Below are 17579 nucleotides of genomic sequence, written 5' to 3'. Positions count from 1 at the left end.
ACTGATGTGGTCCAATGACCCGGAACAGAATTTCCCATAGAACTTCTTGGCTCCCAGCTCTCGGAGGTCATAGATGGTGAAGGGCCAAAGGTGGAGGACGTTGTTCCTGGTGAAGGACTCTCGTTTCTCCAGCACCACCACCTGCGCCCCCAGCAGCGCCAATTCAATGGCGGTTCTTAGACCACATGGCCCGCTGCCTAACACAAGACACTGAGGCAGAGCGAGGGGGGAGTTATAAAAACATGATGATTGAGAAAAAAAAGAGGACATGTTTCATTTCAGACAGTAGCTGTAATACTGTTAGATTGTATCAAGCCATAACCAAATATTCATGCTGACAGTCACCCAGGAAACAGATAACTAGTTCTAGCTGATTAATAGCAGGAAAAAAAATACAATAAAAAAAAATACCTAAAACAACTGTTCCCTGGGGCCACAGAGCTACTGCCTGGGGGGCGCAGCCCATCATATTGAATTCAGTAATTACACGTTTTTCCTTTTTTGTTTGGTTAATGTAATTTCAATAATTCAAGACTAAATATTATACCAGTTAAAAACAATCAAGAATATTTGGCCAAAACATAAAGTATAAATTTCAGTATCACCACCTTGTTTTTCATGCAGACTTTCCCCTGTTGGTAATCTGCATGTGAGGCTCTTTTGTCCAGCTTAGTCCACAAGGCTTTGGCCTTCCAGTAGTTCAGTCGTTCCTTCAGGTTCCCATAGAAGGTTCTGAAATCCTTGGGGTTGATGTCCAGTTGCCTGCAGAGCTCAGCGAAGTGGTTCCGGACGTCTTTACACTTCTGAGCCTGGACAAACCGCTCAAAAGTCTCATGTGACGGGTTGACAGGACCCTGGTCCGTCATCCTGGATAAAGAAGGGCTGGAATTGGCTCTTCTTGTTGAAGGTTAACTGAAAAAGAAAAGATTAGATCACTGTCTCAGCAAGTCATGCTGTGAAACTGGTTCACTGTCAAAATCCTTCCTGCTCACGGTTGTTTTTCTTCACTGATGTGGTCCACTCATCTTTACTTCCTACTGTGTTGTAGAAAAACCCCGTCTTCAAGCTGTCTAATTATAGGCCCAGTGGTTTAAAAATGATCAAGAACTCATGTCACCTAGTCTGCTGAGTCATGGATCTGTGACTGTTATTAGCTTCAGTTGCCAAAGAGTAGACTCCTAAACAACAACAACGTCTGGCTGGAACAAAGAGGAAGAATATGCTGAAAACAACTTTTTTTTTCCACAGGAAGCCATTGCTACATACAATGCTACACAGCAACAGTACATCCACGTACAGTCGCATGCTATATAACAATACAACAATAACACAAATGTCTCCGCTGCTACTGCTGTAACAACCATTCACACTCACAATTATACCGACAGTGTAGTGAATATGGAAGAAGACCAATTGTCACAGTTGAGAATCGAACACGTTTTTCCTACTGTAAGGCAAGAACACTATCCACTCCACTCTTATCTGCATGGACTAATTAAATTAGCTATGAATGGATGATAATCATAAAATTGTCACTCTTATCTGCATGGACTAATTAAATTAGCTGTGAATGGATGATAATCATAAAATTGTCAAACACATGAGACTTAGTGGTATAAATAAATATAGGTATGACCAGAACCATACAGTACAGCTGCAGTCCCACCAATTCATTTGTAAGACCTAAATCGTGTACACACTGTAGTGCTGTATGTACTGTATGCAGTGGTAACCACAGCTGAGCGCTGCCTGTGTTGATGGAGATGTAACTGATGAACTTCTCAAAACTCCATGGCCTGTACTTGAGTAGAGGCTGATCTTTAAAGTCAATATCAAAGACAAACAACAAAACAATGAAAACACTGTTCAAAACCCCACTCCTTCAGTACACGGACCACTCACAGACCATTTAAATGGAATGAGATGATGTACAGTACAGTTTACACAAGATTGTATGAAGTTCAATACATCGCCGTCCAACCTCGAAGGTTTAGAAAATGTAACTGAAATTGAAGTCATTATGGAAAGAAAATCCTGTGATTATCATACTCCCATCTCATCCCTATACTATAAGTGTTTCATGACAGAGTACTTATATATACTATAAGTGTTTCATGACAGAGTACTAATCAAAACCAAATTAAGAAGCAGGCAACAAAACTGATTAAAGTTACAAACATAAAATTGTCTTGTACAGCAGTGGGGTTTTTTAACTGATGACAAAAATACAATAACTGATAAATTGACTTATTTCAGTGAAATTACTGGCAAATTTGCTATCACTTCGAGTGAACTTATTTACTGAACTTTGTTAAACTGATCCTCTCAAACCTCAAAAACATCTTCGCGTTGCTCTGTGTGTTGCTTGATCTGACAGTTCCTGTGAAGAGTTCACAGGCATCACTTCCTGATGGCATAATTACCCAAACCACAAGTCTTCTCTGCTGCTAACTGTGCAACTTCTGCCCTCCACCTGAGAGGAAGGCTTTTTAATTACAGTAAGCCGACCAGAGCAACATGTGTTTACCTTACTACCTCACTGTGCCTGTAAGTGGGTGTCTTTTGTTGTTGTTTAATTATTTAAATACTGTATAATACAACAGTGAATATAGATACAGATAATGAATGAACAAATGAAATAATTTTAAATATATATATTTTTAAATCCTCAACACCCAAATTTTAATTATTACTGATAACTATTTGCGGGCCAGATTTTTCGGTATTTGTGAGCTAGAAAGGGCCCACGGGCCAGGAGTTTGAGGTTGAATTTCAAATGCCTGCTATACAGGGTTCCATGCCTCCTATCACTAGTTACAGTATATGGTGTTATAAAAGAATGATCACGATTAAAAATTTACAACATGGTAAGCTGGATCTTTATCTTTTATCCTTTTCACCCTGTTACGTGTAGTTCCAATCATTTCAGTGCTACCTGCAATAAATGACGAGACAACAAATAATGTGATGTTGTTGACATATCTCCAAGGTGCTGCTGATAGACAGAAATAAAGCCCTGGGAGGAACAATATCCGTCTTTACAACCAACCAACCAGTTTGGTTTCTATTACACCCTGAGGGGCATGAAACTTCTGACTATTGAAGATAATTATAAGATTATACAAATACCACTTCTGTCCTGCTGATGTTTTCACAAAAACAGCATCCGATCGAACGCTGTTGTAGACCGAGAAAAGAAACGTCAGAGAAGTACAAAGACATGCTCCTAAAAATACCTTCAGAGTATCGTCACCCTACTTTTGTGCATTTGCAGGAGGTTGCGGTTTTTATACCTTGAAGTATTTTTACTTTGTGCTGTCTAAAAATAAAATTGGTAAATTGAAGTATGGTCACAGTGAACGAAGTGTCATCTGTGGCAAAGGTGAATGGGGCAAACAAGAGCATCATCTGACTGGTGTTGAGCAATCCTGGGAAATACGAGTTAGATCATGGGTGTTTAAAACTGGGCCATAAATAAACAACATATTTTGAAACAAAATGTCATGGCTTCCTGTGTGGCAGATGACTGGGATAGGCTTGACAAAAATGCTAAGTAGTATCATTTAAAATACCCAATGGGCAATGTAAACATTAGCTGTGTACCAACTGAGTAGCAACACCACAGACTAAAGGATTTTACAATAATTCACAATTAGTTAGTCTGAACTGGTGCTAATACTTTACTGTAAACATATAGCAGATATCACAGTTAATTTTTATTTTTAACATTATCACAGGAAGTTCAACAGCTTGGTGGTTCTGCCAAACACTGAGTAACATAATCTGCTAACAACAACTACAAAAAACTAAACAGAACAAAGCTAAGAAAGCAAGACTAGTTCAGTTTAAGGTGTCATGTTCAATAGTAAAAGACACTTTTACTACTGAACATGACACGCTAATACACACTGATGCTACATCACGTCTGCCACACCTTCATCTGATCCCTCAAAGACAGAACATGTTGTGAATGTACAGAGGTGAAGCGTCATTTTGTATATGTCTAAACACACAAATGGTTTAGAAAGGGCGGACAATATGGCAAATATTGAATCATGTCTTTGAATATTAGTGGCTAAGGTCTTCATGCAGGACAGGCCGAAACTGGTAGTACTCTGTAAAACATCTTCCGTGAGCCTCCTATGGGACCCGACCCACCATTTGGGAAATACTGCACAGGGATATGTGGCCTTTTGCAGTAAATATGCTCACAATACTAGGAAGCAAATGAGAATGTAAGAGAAAGACTTGGCCGCTGTGGCTACTGCTTTAGAGCAGTACACAGTACACAGTACACAGTACACAGTATGAGCGTTAACGGTGTATGAGCGGAAAATGACTAGTATACTACAGGAGAGCTCGTTCGTTAACCTTCTGTTCCGTTTTAGGTAAAAGCTGGACATTAGACAACTATTGACACAAAACCTCAACTTAACATAGCCCACCGAGAAACCTAAACGTCTGGTAACACATGAAAACGAAAAAAAAAACCCCAAAGCACCTGGTTTCGTACTTACAAGTTTAACGGTGGAATAGCAGAGCAAACGAATCCGACCAAAACTGATTGTAGCCAGGTTCAGGTCCTGCTGTATGCGGCTCCAGTCAGTGCTGTCGTGTGTCTAGTTTTGTGTCCTTCCCTCATTGTTTACAGGTAAAAAAAAAGAGTGGCGCGGTCTTTACCTGACTCCGTCTCCGTTGTACACATAACCACAAACACTGAAGGAGACTCTTCCGGGACTTTCTGGTTTCACACAGCCAGCGGCAGTACACGTGAAGCACGTGTAGGTAGCGCCACCGGTTAACGTAACCATTACAGGTTTCAGTCAATAATTACATACACATATATAATTGAGATAATAGTATACATACAATATTATTACGATAATATTTTACATTATAAAGGATAAATATATAAAATGAAAATACAAATCCAATATATATGAATAAAATGTGACATCCATATTATCGAGTGAATGGGGTTTTTAAGGGTTTTAGTTATATGTCAGACCACTATACAAAATTTAGCAACAACAAAAGCTATTGACAGTTTATTTGTTGTTTTGCCTATTATACCAAGGTAAAAAAAAGAGAAGCAAATTACTACATGCAGACAATAAAACATTTAAACACAACAATAACGAGAATCGTGACAGACGTTACAACCACTTACAGTTCAGGTGAAGCAGTTTATATAGCGTTAGCTTAGCATTGCCTATTTTGACCGCAGGAAGTTGATTTAAATTGAACATTTCTCGCTGTGCAAGTGCCAGAAACTGCGAACAGTGACATTATGTTGCAGTGTTGTTTATAAACCAGCTCAATATTTAATGTGACATGTATGACTGCTTTAAACCCGATATTTGTGGAAATCCACAGGCCCATCGTCATCAACATTTGACAAAACATATATGATAAAACTTAAGACCTGCTTAAGAAGCTTGAGAGATCTGCCATATATAATAAGATGGCTGAGGAAAAATCAATATTTAAGTGTTAGACTGTTACATTTTTAATCATTTTACTTTTCCTTTTGTCATTTTTACAACTTGGGTAACAGGAAGAATAGAAGTGGGCATGATAGAAGGTGGTCAGAGGTGTGTCCCAGGTCCACAACTGAAAGCTGTGTTGTGTTCATCTCATCTATTCTCAAATATTTTGCAACTTTCCAGCATCCCTGTAAGTTCTTGCTCCATCCTAGCACTGACTTCATGGAGTTCCACTCTCTAGCTGGCTGTTTTTTTTCCTGCTTGACTGTAAGTGTGACAGTGATCACAGGCTCTTTCTAGTTAAGGCTTCTTTCTTTATTCCCTTTTCTTACTTTCAGAGTCTGGTTGTAGCCCTACCCCACCTCTGGAGATCGCACATCAGGTTGTTTGCACCTCCTCGTCCCCCATTTGCCATTTTTCTACATCCTGCTGCTTCTCTGCCTCATCCTCTCCCAAACATCCTTTCCAGATCTCACCCCGAGCAGCCATCACACTCTCTATACTTCTCTTAGCTTCACACTGGGCCTCACTGACTTTGTCACCCAAAGTACTGTGGTGCTCCACATAGGCTTCATCACTCCTGTGCCGATTTCGGATGGCTTGAATAAGTTCTCCATGGAGCTGGTTACCACTTTGCTGAATCTGGACTACTTGCTCTTTTAGAGCCTTATTCTCCTCCCGCAGAGATATGATTTCATCCAGTCCTTTGGTGAGGGCTTCTCTCACACACAGGAATGTAGAAATGATCTTTTTCAGCTGTTGGTCCATGGTGGAAATGCAACAAGTCCTTCTTTAACAGCTTACCTCTTATGTTCTCCAGTGAGAATGCTGATCTCTACAGGTGACAGATGCGACTGAACTCTTCTGCAGACTTTTTAGAGATGACACATCAAAGGACATTTTGATCATGTGACAAATCAACCACATTACACTGTCTGGTATGATCTGTTGTAATTGTTATAAATGGATGGACAGTTAGATTATTGGTTATACAGTGCATGTCATTCTGGCCTTGTATTAAAAGGGATTCAAAGGTTTTATTGGCTTCATTTTATTTGACATATTTATTTTGATAGCCCTGGTATATATATTATATAATATATACAGTATGTATATATATTATAAATATACATACACACACATATACATATATGTGTATACACACATATGTATACATATATACAGTACAAAACTGTCCCAGTAAAGCAAAATACATACAACTGCTGTACTTAGTGTTACAAAATACTGAGAAAACAGGGCCAACATTTTTATACACAAACAGTTTTAACAGTAGATTGTATTAAAATTAAAAATGAGCTTTTTCTTGTACTTTTTTTTTACATAACAGCAAAATAACCATTTCTTTCTTCCCAGGTGAAACTTTGGATTCCTATTAAATCGTTAACATTAGCAAAGGCAGTATGAAAAAATAATGTGACCTGTGTGCGTCACAAAAACTGGCAAGGAGTTCCACGTCAGCTCACTGTTTTCGTTTCTTCTGTTTGGGTTCTTGTGTCTCTTGAGCGTTTTGTGTCTCTTGGGTCTGTCCAAAATAAAAGCAAAGGACAGATAAACAAGACAGAAAGAATAACGAAAAGCTCTTCTTGCTTTCTGTCCAAATGACTGTTAGTGATGTAGAAAGATGAATTTTATTCACAATTGTATTTATTTTATTCTTAGTTTCAGTGATTTATTCACTAATGTAATGACAGTGTTATTTTGAATACTTTTTGGTTTCTTCCAGATGGAAATATCCTTCTGTTAATGAGAAGAAAATAAAGTATTAAGGCTTGCCTGCTGGGTTCCTTCCTGTTCCTGGAGGACTGCTTCCAGCGTGTCACCTCTGATGCGAAAATCTCTGGATGTGCTGAGCTTCATGTATTGCATCAGATTTACCTTGAAAAAGAACAAACCCACAGGTGCTGCTGACATGGTTTTATCACGACTGCTGTGCTCTTTTTCCCCCCATTTGATTTTGAATTTTAAAATTTTGTTTTAGTTTTGCGCCTACCTTTGATTTCTTTGTGAGTGTGATTAAATATTTCTCATACTGTTCAATGCTAAAAATCAGTTCTGGGATGCCCTTGGTCTCCTTCAGAAGTTTTGCCTGCGAAGAAGTAATGAAAGGAACTTAAAGAATGTTGTTGTCTGTCACGTGCATTTCACTAAGACCAGTGTTGCAGATGAGCGTCCTTACAGAAGCAACGAGGTTCGTGTCAGTTTTCTTCTTTTTCTTCTTGTCATCGACACCCTGAAGTTCACCGCACTTATAGGAGCAAAAACATCATGACGTCACTTTACTATTGACAAGCAACCTAACAAACAACCTAACAAACAGTGTACACCCCAACACCTGTGCATATGTGATGAAGGCGTAGCACTGTGGGGTCAGATGTGAGCCAGACAGTTTGACCTGTGAGTGAGACAGCAAACATTTGATAAAAAAAAAAAAACACCCCAAAAAGAAAATCTATTTTAAACCAAACTAATGACTTACCAGCTTCTCAAAGCGAGGATGCAGTGAACCAGACTGAGTACCACAGACCTGTATGTACTGAAAATACACAAAGACAAGATTAGTGAGTTACTATTTGGATTCTATATACAGATTTTCACACTGATCCCACAAATACGCACGTATTTGACTAGTGTGGTCAGGATGGCGTACGTGCGACTCAGTTCTTTCAGTAGTGTCACAGTACAGGGACCAGAGGGCAGAGAGGTCTGGACCAACTCATGTAACGCAGTCAAAAGCTTTCCAAGCTGTATCGTCACGGCTTTCTCGATGGGATCCTGCTGACCTGCCGTCTGTGTGGCTTCTTCTTTGCACCAGGAACAAAGAAATAAAAACTGTTTTGTAAACATTTACTGACAGGCACATCACTTTATCCCTCTCAACAATAATCCTAGTGGAGTGTGACAGGATTCTTACCGCAGCCAGATTTGGCAGATGCTGTCTGATTTTTCCTTGTGGAAATGAGCCACTCCACTTCATCAAGTACTTTTCCAACCCGGGACAGGACCAACAGCTGAAGAAAAACAGACTGAAATGACGACAAAGCTGGGAAGAAGACAAAGTAATATGTTTCTACAGTATATCATGTTGTTGTTCATTTAGGAAAACAACACTCACTATTGTTGCTGTGATTGTCTTTGTGTTGACAATGGCAAACTGAGACTGTTTTTCCACCTCCATTTCCTATTCACAACACAAGTGAAGAAAACATGTGACTTATGAGACTTGGTATACAAAATGTACTGCACTTCTGCGGCCTCAAGGTGGCGCTGTGTGCTGAATCACACTCATCACAATATCGAAACACAGGGTTAAATGTCCAGGAGTCAAATTCTAATAAAGTTTAAATTTTCCATGAATTTTAAAGACCTGCCATCATCAATGTGGGAGGAGAGTTAGGGTCTGTACCTCATCAATATCCCCCAGCTGACCGTGGATCTCCTGACAGAGCTCCAGCATCAGGCTGAGAGGACTCTGGTGGAGAACATGAAGGTTAAAGAGAAGAGAGAGCAGGCCCTTGCAAAACGCAGAATCCTCTGAGAAGAAAGAAAACATAAGGGACAATCATAAAGTTATTTGTATTAATAACAGGTGAAGATGTGACTTAATATTGGGAAAGAAAATCCTACCAATAAAAAGACAAAAATAAGAGAATCTAAGTATATAAGTACATACATGACAAAAAAAATCAATATTTATATTTAACATTTAAAGGACAAAATCATTTAATTGAACCAACCAAATATATATAAATAATAATAATTAAATAAATATAAACTAACCCAAACTAGTTTCCCTTGCAATTTTTAGTGTCCATGTCATCATCTGGAGAAACTGTGAACATAAAGATGTGACAGTAAAAAAAAAAGTTAAAATGATTTTTTTTTCTTTTCTCCAAAGCCAGACAAAGAGGTCACCTGCCTGTTTAGTAGAAGGTTTTAGCTGCTGTGAAAGCACAGTCAAGATGCTGACCAGCAGCTGGGCTTCTTTACTGTTGATTTCCTCTTCGGCTCCACTTAACCGAGTGAACAGTGACCTCTATAGATGGAGTTCAAAAACATTTTTTGTACATATTTAATAATGTTGATTTATCTCTGTAAATCATAAATCCACAGTCTCCATGTTATTTATTTTATAGTTATAATTTTCATTTTTTGACCGCCCTGCCATAAACACACCTGAAACTGTCGAATGTAAAAGAAGGTCATCTCAGGGTCACTCTCTTCATCTTCCACTGCCTGGTTCTCTGCAAAATCTGCAATAAACAAGACTCTCGTATAGTTTTATGAAAAAAAAAAAAAAAAAAATCGACAACGTTATTATGGGAAAAAACATTTGTCTCTCACCCATGTTGGCGAGGAGCTGGGCCATCTTGTGTGGTTTGTCTCTCACCCATGGTGGCGAGGAGCTGGGCCATCTTGTGTGGACAGCGCTGTTGACAAGTGGTGAAGATCTTTAGCAGCCCTTCCAGGCACATCAGGGACAAACTGGAACGCTTCTCCTTCCTGGCTGCCTCCTCCACTGCACTGGGGATGTTGGTGTAACGCCACATCAACACACTGGGAAAGTATTAGCACAATGGTGGGCAACTAATCGGTGCCTCAGTCGCACATTAAAACTCCAGATAGTAGGTTAAGGTGGACATTCAGGACACTGAGGAATCCTCACCTGGTCGTGTCACAGAGGAAAGTGAAAGTCTTCTCTGCGTTCTGTCCATCTGGACCATCTGTGTGTCCGGTTTCCTCCAGCTGCTGGATCTTCTGTACAGCTACACTTACTGCGTAACGCACAAATTCTCCACTAGAGCGCAGCACAGAGAGAGCCTCCTCTCTGCTCTGAGTACTGTCTCTGGAAAAAAAATTAAGTATTTAAATCATCAGTTTGTGAACTTAGTCTTGATATTTTAGTAGTTACATTTAACATGAACATGTGTTGTTATTTGCACACTCTTATTTCAGTGAACAATAGTAAAAGTAGTGTTTCTAAAAATTTCAATTAATTATTGTCTTTGCGTTATTCAGTGGAATCAACATGTACCTGAAGAGCACGGTGAGAAGAGTTGACACAAATCCAAAAGACAGTAAACTGCGAGGTGTCTTGTGCGACGCCGCCCGGCCTTTTCCCGACTTTTCCTTCAAAATCTCAGACAACTTGTGGTAGCGGTTAAAGAGTTCTATGAGCTCATCAAATCTACTTTTACTGAAAAACAAAAAGCAAGAAAAATATATATTCTTTAAATATATACCGAACAAATAAGCCCAGTGTGTGGTACACACTACGGTGGTGAAATGGTACCTGTAGTTGGCTTTGACAAAGTTGTACTCTATGAGAACTTCGTACACTCCCATGACTAACACTGCGTAGATGTTATTCTTCACACCAACACTGGATCCCAGGGAGAACTCTGCTGACTTGTCCTGATCAGAACACAAACCGAGAAGATGCAGAAAACATAGTTGTATTATAGTACAATAAAACCTAAGAATAAATTACATGTAGTGTACAAAGAGTACCAGAGGTCACCATGTTTCTGTGGCTGAAACAAATGGACAAACTCCACTGATCATTTTAGACTGCACCTGCATAGACTTTTGCATAAACCAGTGGTTCTCACAGTGGGGGGTGGGGTGAGGCCCCTGTTTCCTGAAGATGTTTTTTTTTTTTGCCTTTCACTTTTTAAACTTCATCAGTGATGCTCACCAGTTCAAAGTCCTCCATTTCACACTTTATCATGCGCCTGGTCATGCTCTCCAGGATTGTCTGCAGTTCAGACTGGTATCCTTCCTCCTCTTCATCATTGTCGTCTTCGTCGTCGTCACTGTCATCAACGTTACGTTTGGCTGCTTGTCGCATGTTTTGCAGCCACAGGAGGCAATGAACTGTGCAGCTCAGAAGATGGCCCTGAGGAAAAAAAACCAAACTGTGGTTACCAACAGACGAATGCACGTATTTGCAGATTAAACCCTGGAGCACAGAGTGAATACCAGTGGCTCCTGGAGGTAGACTTGGTCTCCGTGCGCTGTGATGCATGGTTCCAGTTTCACCGGGGGCAAAAGGTCCTGTTCAGACTCGTAGTAGCGTCTCAGCTACAGATACAGATACAGATACACAGACAATGAATGAAGCCGACATTCATATCAACAGACAGGTGGAAACATCTACTAGTTTTACTTCTCACAGACCTGTGAGAAGAGGGTTTGCATGATGGAGCTGGCAAGCTGAGAGTTGCGTCGGAGAACATCGTAGAACCCCTGAAACAGGCAAGAGTGCAATCCCAACGATTAAGAAAGAAAAATACAATAAACAAACAAACAAAACACAGATACCTCACCTCATAAAGCATAAGGCGGACGTCAGCCTGTTGGCCCAGGCAGCGGCGCAGGCTGCTGAGGATCTCCAGACAAAACGCTTCATTGGCAGCAGAGTTGTAACGTGCATGAACTTCCACTTGGATCTGTGTTGAGTGATCAGCAAAATATTAAACAGGTCAAAATTAATGACAAAGTCAAATGTGAACTGGAAACAGAAGAGTTGCTATGAGGTGACATGCAACTTTGACTGGCTGGACAATGCTGCGTTTAATTACAAGCATGTCTACTGTCCTCTAGCCTCTCCTGATTCTTGCTGCTTTTCTTCACTTCATTTCTGTTTCATCTGCACAGAAACTTGCAGACTGTACAGCTAAAGGCTAACAAATGTGGAATGTGTACCTGGCTGGAGGAGATGGCTTGACTGCACTGGCTTGATGCTAAACTGCCCAACACTTTAAAATTCTTCAGCAGCAACAAGAAGCCAGTCACTGCAGATTTTCTTCCGTCCAGTTGGCTGGTGGAATCGTTCAGAGGAGAGGAAACGGTCATTATTTTTGTTTCAATCTGGCTCTTATTAACACATGAACAGATAATGTTATACACAAAGACACCAGAGTAAAACTGCCATATTGCATACCTGGAAAACATTGCCTTGCGAAGAACAAGGATCAAAGCATCCTTCAAGGACATACTGATCTTAAGTAGAGGCTAGGGATCAAATTAAGTAAAAAAAATGAACATGGTAAAACTACACATCATCAGTCATTGGTTTAGTCAATCGATTTACCTGTATAGCTTTGAGTAGACCCTGGACAGTAGCTAAGGGCAGGTATGAAAGATGGTCAAATGTCTCTGTGACCTTAGAAGATGACTCCAGGAGGATCATGGGTGCGGAGGTCACAATGTCAGCAAATAGGTCTGAAAATGCATAAACAAACACGAGTAATTAGTGTAAAATATAATTATACTTATATGACTCCTAGTATCTTAGTCTCAGGACTGTATTACCTGAATAGTGGTTAACAGGTGATGCTGTCTGCGTGACCAGTCGATTTAAGACCTGCTCCAGTATCTCACCTCGGATTGTTTCATGAATCTGTGAAAGAGTGACAAGTGTGAAAACAGTATACAGACAGTCTGTAACACAGTCAGTTCTTTTTTTTTATATTGAATAGGTTTGAAAACCAAACGGTACCTTAAAACCATGGAGAAGCACCCGACAGCCCAGCTTACATGACTGCTGAGCCGGTGTTCTGGCCACAGCAGCAGAACCTGAATCTGTCGTCTTCCCAAATGGTCCAGGTTTGGGCCCAAATGTGTCCATGAGGAAGAAACCCAGCTGAACAAGCCCCTGTGTCACATGGTCCCAACCAAAAACACTGCACAAGCAACCGTGTGGTATTTAAATACAAATGTCCAATTAATTTTACTGCAAAGATTGCATGTATATGTATGTCTCATTACAAGAGTAAAAATACAGTACATGCCCAGTTTCCTGAGCGTTCTGACCTGTTTTTGACTGTGTCTAGTATCATGCGATCAATTCTGCAATGTTTTGGCAGAACATCCTGCAGGAACTTGGACCCCTGCTGCAGCTGGTCATCCTTGAAGCTCTTAATAATAGCCCCCTTTAAAAGGTCAAACACCTACACACACACCACAGAAAAGAAAGGAAAAATAGACTTGATAAATGGAGCATAGATCCAAACCATCGGAGAAGAAATAAATATTAATAATTTCTCACCTGCTCCTCATAGCGCTGGATACGTGCCACTGAGAGCAACAAGGCAATACTGAAAGGGCAAAGGTCGTCGTATGACATCTGCAGAAGTGCAACACACAGTTTAGAACGAAATGATAATTGTACATTGATTTTGAATGTGTTTCAGGGCTAAAGAGTGACCTTAAAGATTTTAAGAAATTCTCGTCCAAGTTCGTGGTCCAGTCGTATCGCAAAGACAACATGGAGGATAGTGGTGCCCTCTACATGTCTCAACTGGTCCTGTGGTATAGACTGTACCTCTAAGTCTAGGGTGCTGTGTAAGAAAGAGTAGTAAACAATCTGCACATGAAGAAGAAGAGTTCAGGTGAACACAGTATTTGTCACTTGCAGTGTGTGAGAAACTCACTTGCCATCTTTCTTCTCCTCTTCCAAGAGAGTGTCTTTCTCTTTGAAATAATCAATGATTCCATCGAGGATCTGTTTCTTACAACCCTGACAGACGATAGAAATCGGTTTAACACAAAACAAAACAAATAAACACAGTGTTACACACACATACACACAAACCTTTGACGACAGAAGGAGCAGCTGGTAAACCAGAGGGGGGATTTCTTGCAGATCCAGCTTGTTAAACATCCTGAACACTTTTTCTACCAGGAACTGCAGCTCCTCTGACGACAGGGGCACATCTCTAAAATATGATTAGGAAACTCATATATATAAGATATAAGGATAGTGTCATCCATTGCTTTTGAAATGAATAAAAAAAAAACTGACCGGAACATGGTTGTAAGGTGGATAACACATTGGGGGTCCCATCTAATGGAAAGAAAAAGAAAAAAAAAACACTAAGTAAACAAAGCACAAGCAATTACTCTTAAAAAACAAAACAAAACTAAGTTACATTTTCACACATACCTGCTTGAGCAAAGACTGTTTATTAGCTGCTTTTTGTACTCCTCACCACTGAGTTCTCCTAAAGTTTCAAAATAAAGTATCAAGTACAACAAATTACTGTGTAATTTCAGTAACAGTGTTAAAAAGAGTTCATGTGCACTCACCTTTGCCGTAAGACAAGGCCTCACATGCTGCCAGAGCAGTAAGTATCGTAGGAAACAGTTCCAGGGATTTGCCACTTCCCATTTTGCCCACCTTAATGGCTTCTACAAAGAGAGATGCCAGTTGTACGAGAGACAGTGGAGGTAGTGTGTGAGTCTGTGAAAAATGACAAGAAATTAGAATTCTGAGCAAAACAGAATCTATTTAAAAACAACTGTTACATGGGAATTACATTTAAAGAAAAGTTTATGGGTGTATTGTGTTTTATTTGATTACTGGATAAGTTTATTGGTGTATTGTGTTTTATTTGATTACTGGAGCAGGACTGAAGATGTGACAGGCATTCAGGCTACTACCAAATATTTTTAACCATAAAGTTTTAGTGACAGATATTTAAGTAAATAACTACTAAAATAATTCCACAGGGTGAAGTGAGATGTTGTATGAATATCACTATGATAAATATTGTGAATATAGACTAGGAAATGAAGTCCAAGGATGTGTTTCCAAAGGATGAGTGTAAGTTTTGTGCATTTTCGATTACTAAACTGATCTGAAAACAGCTTCAAACAGCTTACTGTTACATATATATTTGTAATATACATCGGTTTCCATCATCTGTTTGTTTTTACCTCAAGCATCAGAAGTCCAATGATGTCAGCTGCCACATCGGCCTGGAGGTCCCCAGACTCACACAGGGGGATGCAGTGTTGATAAACAAGAAGTCTATGTTTCGATCCTTCGGTGGAACCTGTCGGTGACCCTGTCCGAACAAAACAAATACTCGTTGTCGTTTTTTTTACCGCGACTTTGATAGCATTTTAGTAATATCAAATAAAGCATATGAACCTTGAAATATGCCTTTAATTATAGCACATATCTTCTTTCCCTTTAACGCACTGGTGGTAATAACGCTGATTAACTAATAAAGAAAAAAGAGGTTAGTTATTTGCAGTTATATGTTCACACGACCTTAGGTTCTTTGATAAAATATTAAGGATCCCCAGCAACGACGATTACCTGGTCATCCTTGATGGTGGACAAGTATTTCTCTAACTCAGTGATGTTGTCTTCGTCTGACAGGGATAGGATTTTGTCAACGACAGCCTTCATGTTCTGGCTGCTAACACAGCAACAAATGGACACGACGGAAGTAATGCTAAGTTGTCAGCTTCAGCAAAACTGTTCCTGTATTTACAAGACCAGCCGAGTGCACAAACTTTGATTTATGTAGTCGTATGTTTTGGTAAAATGTAGTCCGTATACTGCGTTAGTTTCTTTGTAAAAACACTGGCTACAGCATCCGCCTTCTTTGGTTTCATAATCTCCCGCCAGACAACATTTCCTGTTTTGCTTTTGGGTTGCCATGTTTGACTTAAAGTATCCTGCAACTACAGTATTTAACTTTCTGGCTATAAAACATACACATACGAAATTAATTATTATGTAACAATTGCAATTAAAAATAATACAATAAGTACGTAACCGCTTCAATAAGAAACATTTTTGCATAATGACGACAAAGACGCAGTCTTTTTGTAGTATTAATCATTAATCATTTTTCAAAACCTCGAGCCACAGGAACAGCCACCCCGGTTGCCAAGTCAGTTTATATTAAGCGACTTTGGAAAAGGTTTGTGACGGAATATGGGGAATACTGTACATTGAAAATAAAATAATGAGAATGGTACAATTATGATAAAGTCGCAACGCCACGAGAAAAAACGTCACTTTATTACACAACATTGTATTTTTATTAGAAAAAGTATTAGATTTACAGAGTTACAAAGTGACAATAGAATAATATGAAATGTTTTATTTATTTTTCCCCCCATTAAAACGTCTTTGTACAAAAGCACGGTAAAACCTTACCAAATCATGCTTCGGTTCTCTCCCCTAGATATTGTCACAGACCATGTTCTGGTGCTTAGAGGACCACGTGCAACTTCGCACCAGTCTCACCCTGAGAACCAGACCGCTGCTGTTACCCTTCCTTGTGTGGCTCCAACCACGTCATCTGAATGGGCACAGAGGCAATTCTTCTTTGTTGCCGTGTTCAATACCCGCCATTTGTTGAAATTATCTTCACAGTTGCGTTAGCCATGTGGATCACAGCCACGGGATGCATTTAGACAACACACATTTTTTTACTTAAATAAGAAAATATCGATAAGCTCTGACCCAAAACATTATTTTTTTAGCAGATTGGTCAACACGAAATGATAAATATTTAGTTACAAACAATTTACTTAAATTAGTCGAACATGAATTCCTTACATCGGTAAACTCAAACCTCCCCAGTTAAAATACTAGCTGTAGGAAGGCCCAACATTAATAGTGATTCTGGGTGGTAACCGCCCGAAACACACAGTTTGGAATATTCATTGTTTTTTACAAATAAATCAGGGGAGAGCGCGAACGCAGTCCCCCACTACCAGAAATTATGCAGTCGAGATTCCCACATTTGGGGAATTCGCAGGGGTCAGCACAGCCGGAGTGCAATGGCTAAGCCTCGCCCTGGGTGAACCACCTTCTTGATCATGGTATCTCCCCTGCCAGGTAAGTATGAGTTGTACACGGGTTACACTGCCAACCCATACACTCGGAAACCCTTCTTACTGATGGTGCTACCACCTGGAAACGCATTCAAACAAAGCACATTCAAGCACTACCACACCAATGTTATAATTTATAACAAAACATAAAATAAACACACACACACACACATATATATACAGAGAACGTAGTATGTTTAAAATGGAAAAAAGGAGGATTATTATTATGGAGGATTAAAAGAGCCACACTTTTAATAAGCAGAGTACAGTCTCGTGTTCTACATCAACTACACAGACAAAACACTTATATTCATTAGAACGAGCGGATAGTGAAATTTTTTCTGACCTGTTATAGGTTAACAACGTCACTATTGCTGAAACAACTCAGTTGGATACTTATATTTCACAATGGCACGTGGGTCCTACAGA

General features: G+C 39.6%; 2 protein-coding genes and 1 non-coding gene across 4 annotated transcripts in view; all 3 read right to left on the bottom strand.

Moving 5' to 3' along the window:
• mical1 (microtubule associated monooxygenase, calponin and LIM domain containing 1) overlaps positions 1-4771 on the bottom strand; it is an 18702-nt gene extending 13931 nt beyond the window's left edge. Inside the window, exons 1-3 of the mRNA XM_017036049.2 lie at positions 4518-4771; positions 609-912; positions 3-210 (exon numbers count right to left, since the gene is read on the bottom strand). Coding sequence (XP_016891538.1) covers positions 3-210; positions 609-866 — 466 coding nt within the window. The 5' untranslated portion in view covers positions 867-912; positions 4518-4771. The remainder of the gene's footprint in view (positions 1-2; positions 211-608; positions 913-4517) is intronic.
• A 1638-nt stretch (positions 4772-6409) lies between these two features.
• On the bottom strand, positions 6410-17552 carry fanci (FA complementation group I). Of its 2 annotated transcripts, none has more exons than XM_008319028.3 (37): positions 15616-17552; positions 15445-15517; positions 15228-15358; positions 14598-14751; positions 14455-14512; positions 14314-14355; positions 14104-14227; positions 13943-14028; positions 13717-13849; positions 13558-13635; positions 13323-13459; positions 13009-13192; positions 12822-12909; positions 12601-12731; positions 12451-12521; positions 12213-12327; positions 11834-11956; positions 11685-11753; positions 11487-11588; positions 11203-11403; positions 10798-10919; positions 10540-10701; positions 10171-10350; positions 9895-10061; positions 9681-9757; positions 9424-9540; positions 9285-9336; positions 8911-9038; positions 8620-8685; positions 8419-8515; positions 8124-8308; positions 7984-8040; positions 7840-7899; positions 7684-7752; positions 7498-7593; positions 7281-7382; positions 6410-7029 (listed from the first exon to the last, which is right to left on the bottom strand). In XM_008319028.3, the coding sequence occupies exons 1-37, from the start codon at positions 15706-15708 to the stop codon at positions 6967-6969; spliced, it is 3993 nt and encodes a 1330-aa protein (XP_008317250.1). In that variant the 5' UTR covers positions 15709-17552; the 3' UTR covers positions 6410-6966. The 2 variants fall into 2 exon arrangements, with proteins under 2 accessions (XP_008317250.1, XP_008317251.1); XM_008319029.3 differs by having other exon boundaries at positions 6412-7029; positions 8124-8305.
• Positions 16999-17162, bottom strand: LOC112487666 (U1 spliceosomal RNA). Its single transcript, XR_003050985.1, has one exon. It is a non-coding gene; the product is annotated as a U1 spliceosomal RNA (small nuclear RNA).
• Positions 17553-17579: the final 27 nt, after the last annotated feature.

Source organism: Cynoglossus semilaevis, chromosome 10, assembly GCF_000523025.1.
Source record: "Cynoglossus semilaevis isolate Cse_v1.0 chromosome 10, Cse_v1.0, whole genome shotgun sequence".
Taxonomy (NCBI): Eukaryota; Metazoa; Chordata; class Actinopteri; order Pleuronectiformes; family Cynoglossidae; genus Cynoglossus; species Cynoglossus semilaevis.
The sequence above is the reverse complement of the archived record's forward strand: the minus strand, read 5'-3'. Positions and strand labels throughout refer to the sequence as shown.

Excerpts from the sequence above, each read along its gene's own strand:
- fanci (XM_008319028.3), bottom strand. The coding sequence starts at position 15,708 with ATGAAGGCTGTCGTTGACAAAATCCTATCCCTGTCAGACGAAGACAAC. Across the intron at positions 13,193-13,322 it reads CTAGACACAGTCAAAAACAG|TGTTTTTGGTTGGGACCATG; the intron begins GTCAGAACGCTC and ends TTGCTTGTGCAG. Across the intron at positions 11,589-11,684 it reads TGCAAACCCTCTTCTCACAG|CTGAGACGCTACTACGAGTC; the intron begins GTCTGTGAGAAG and ends CTGTATCTGTAG.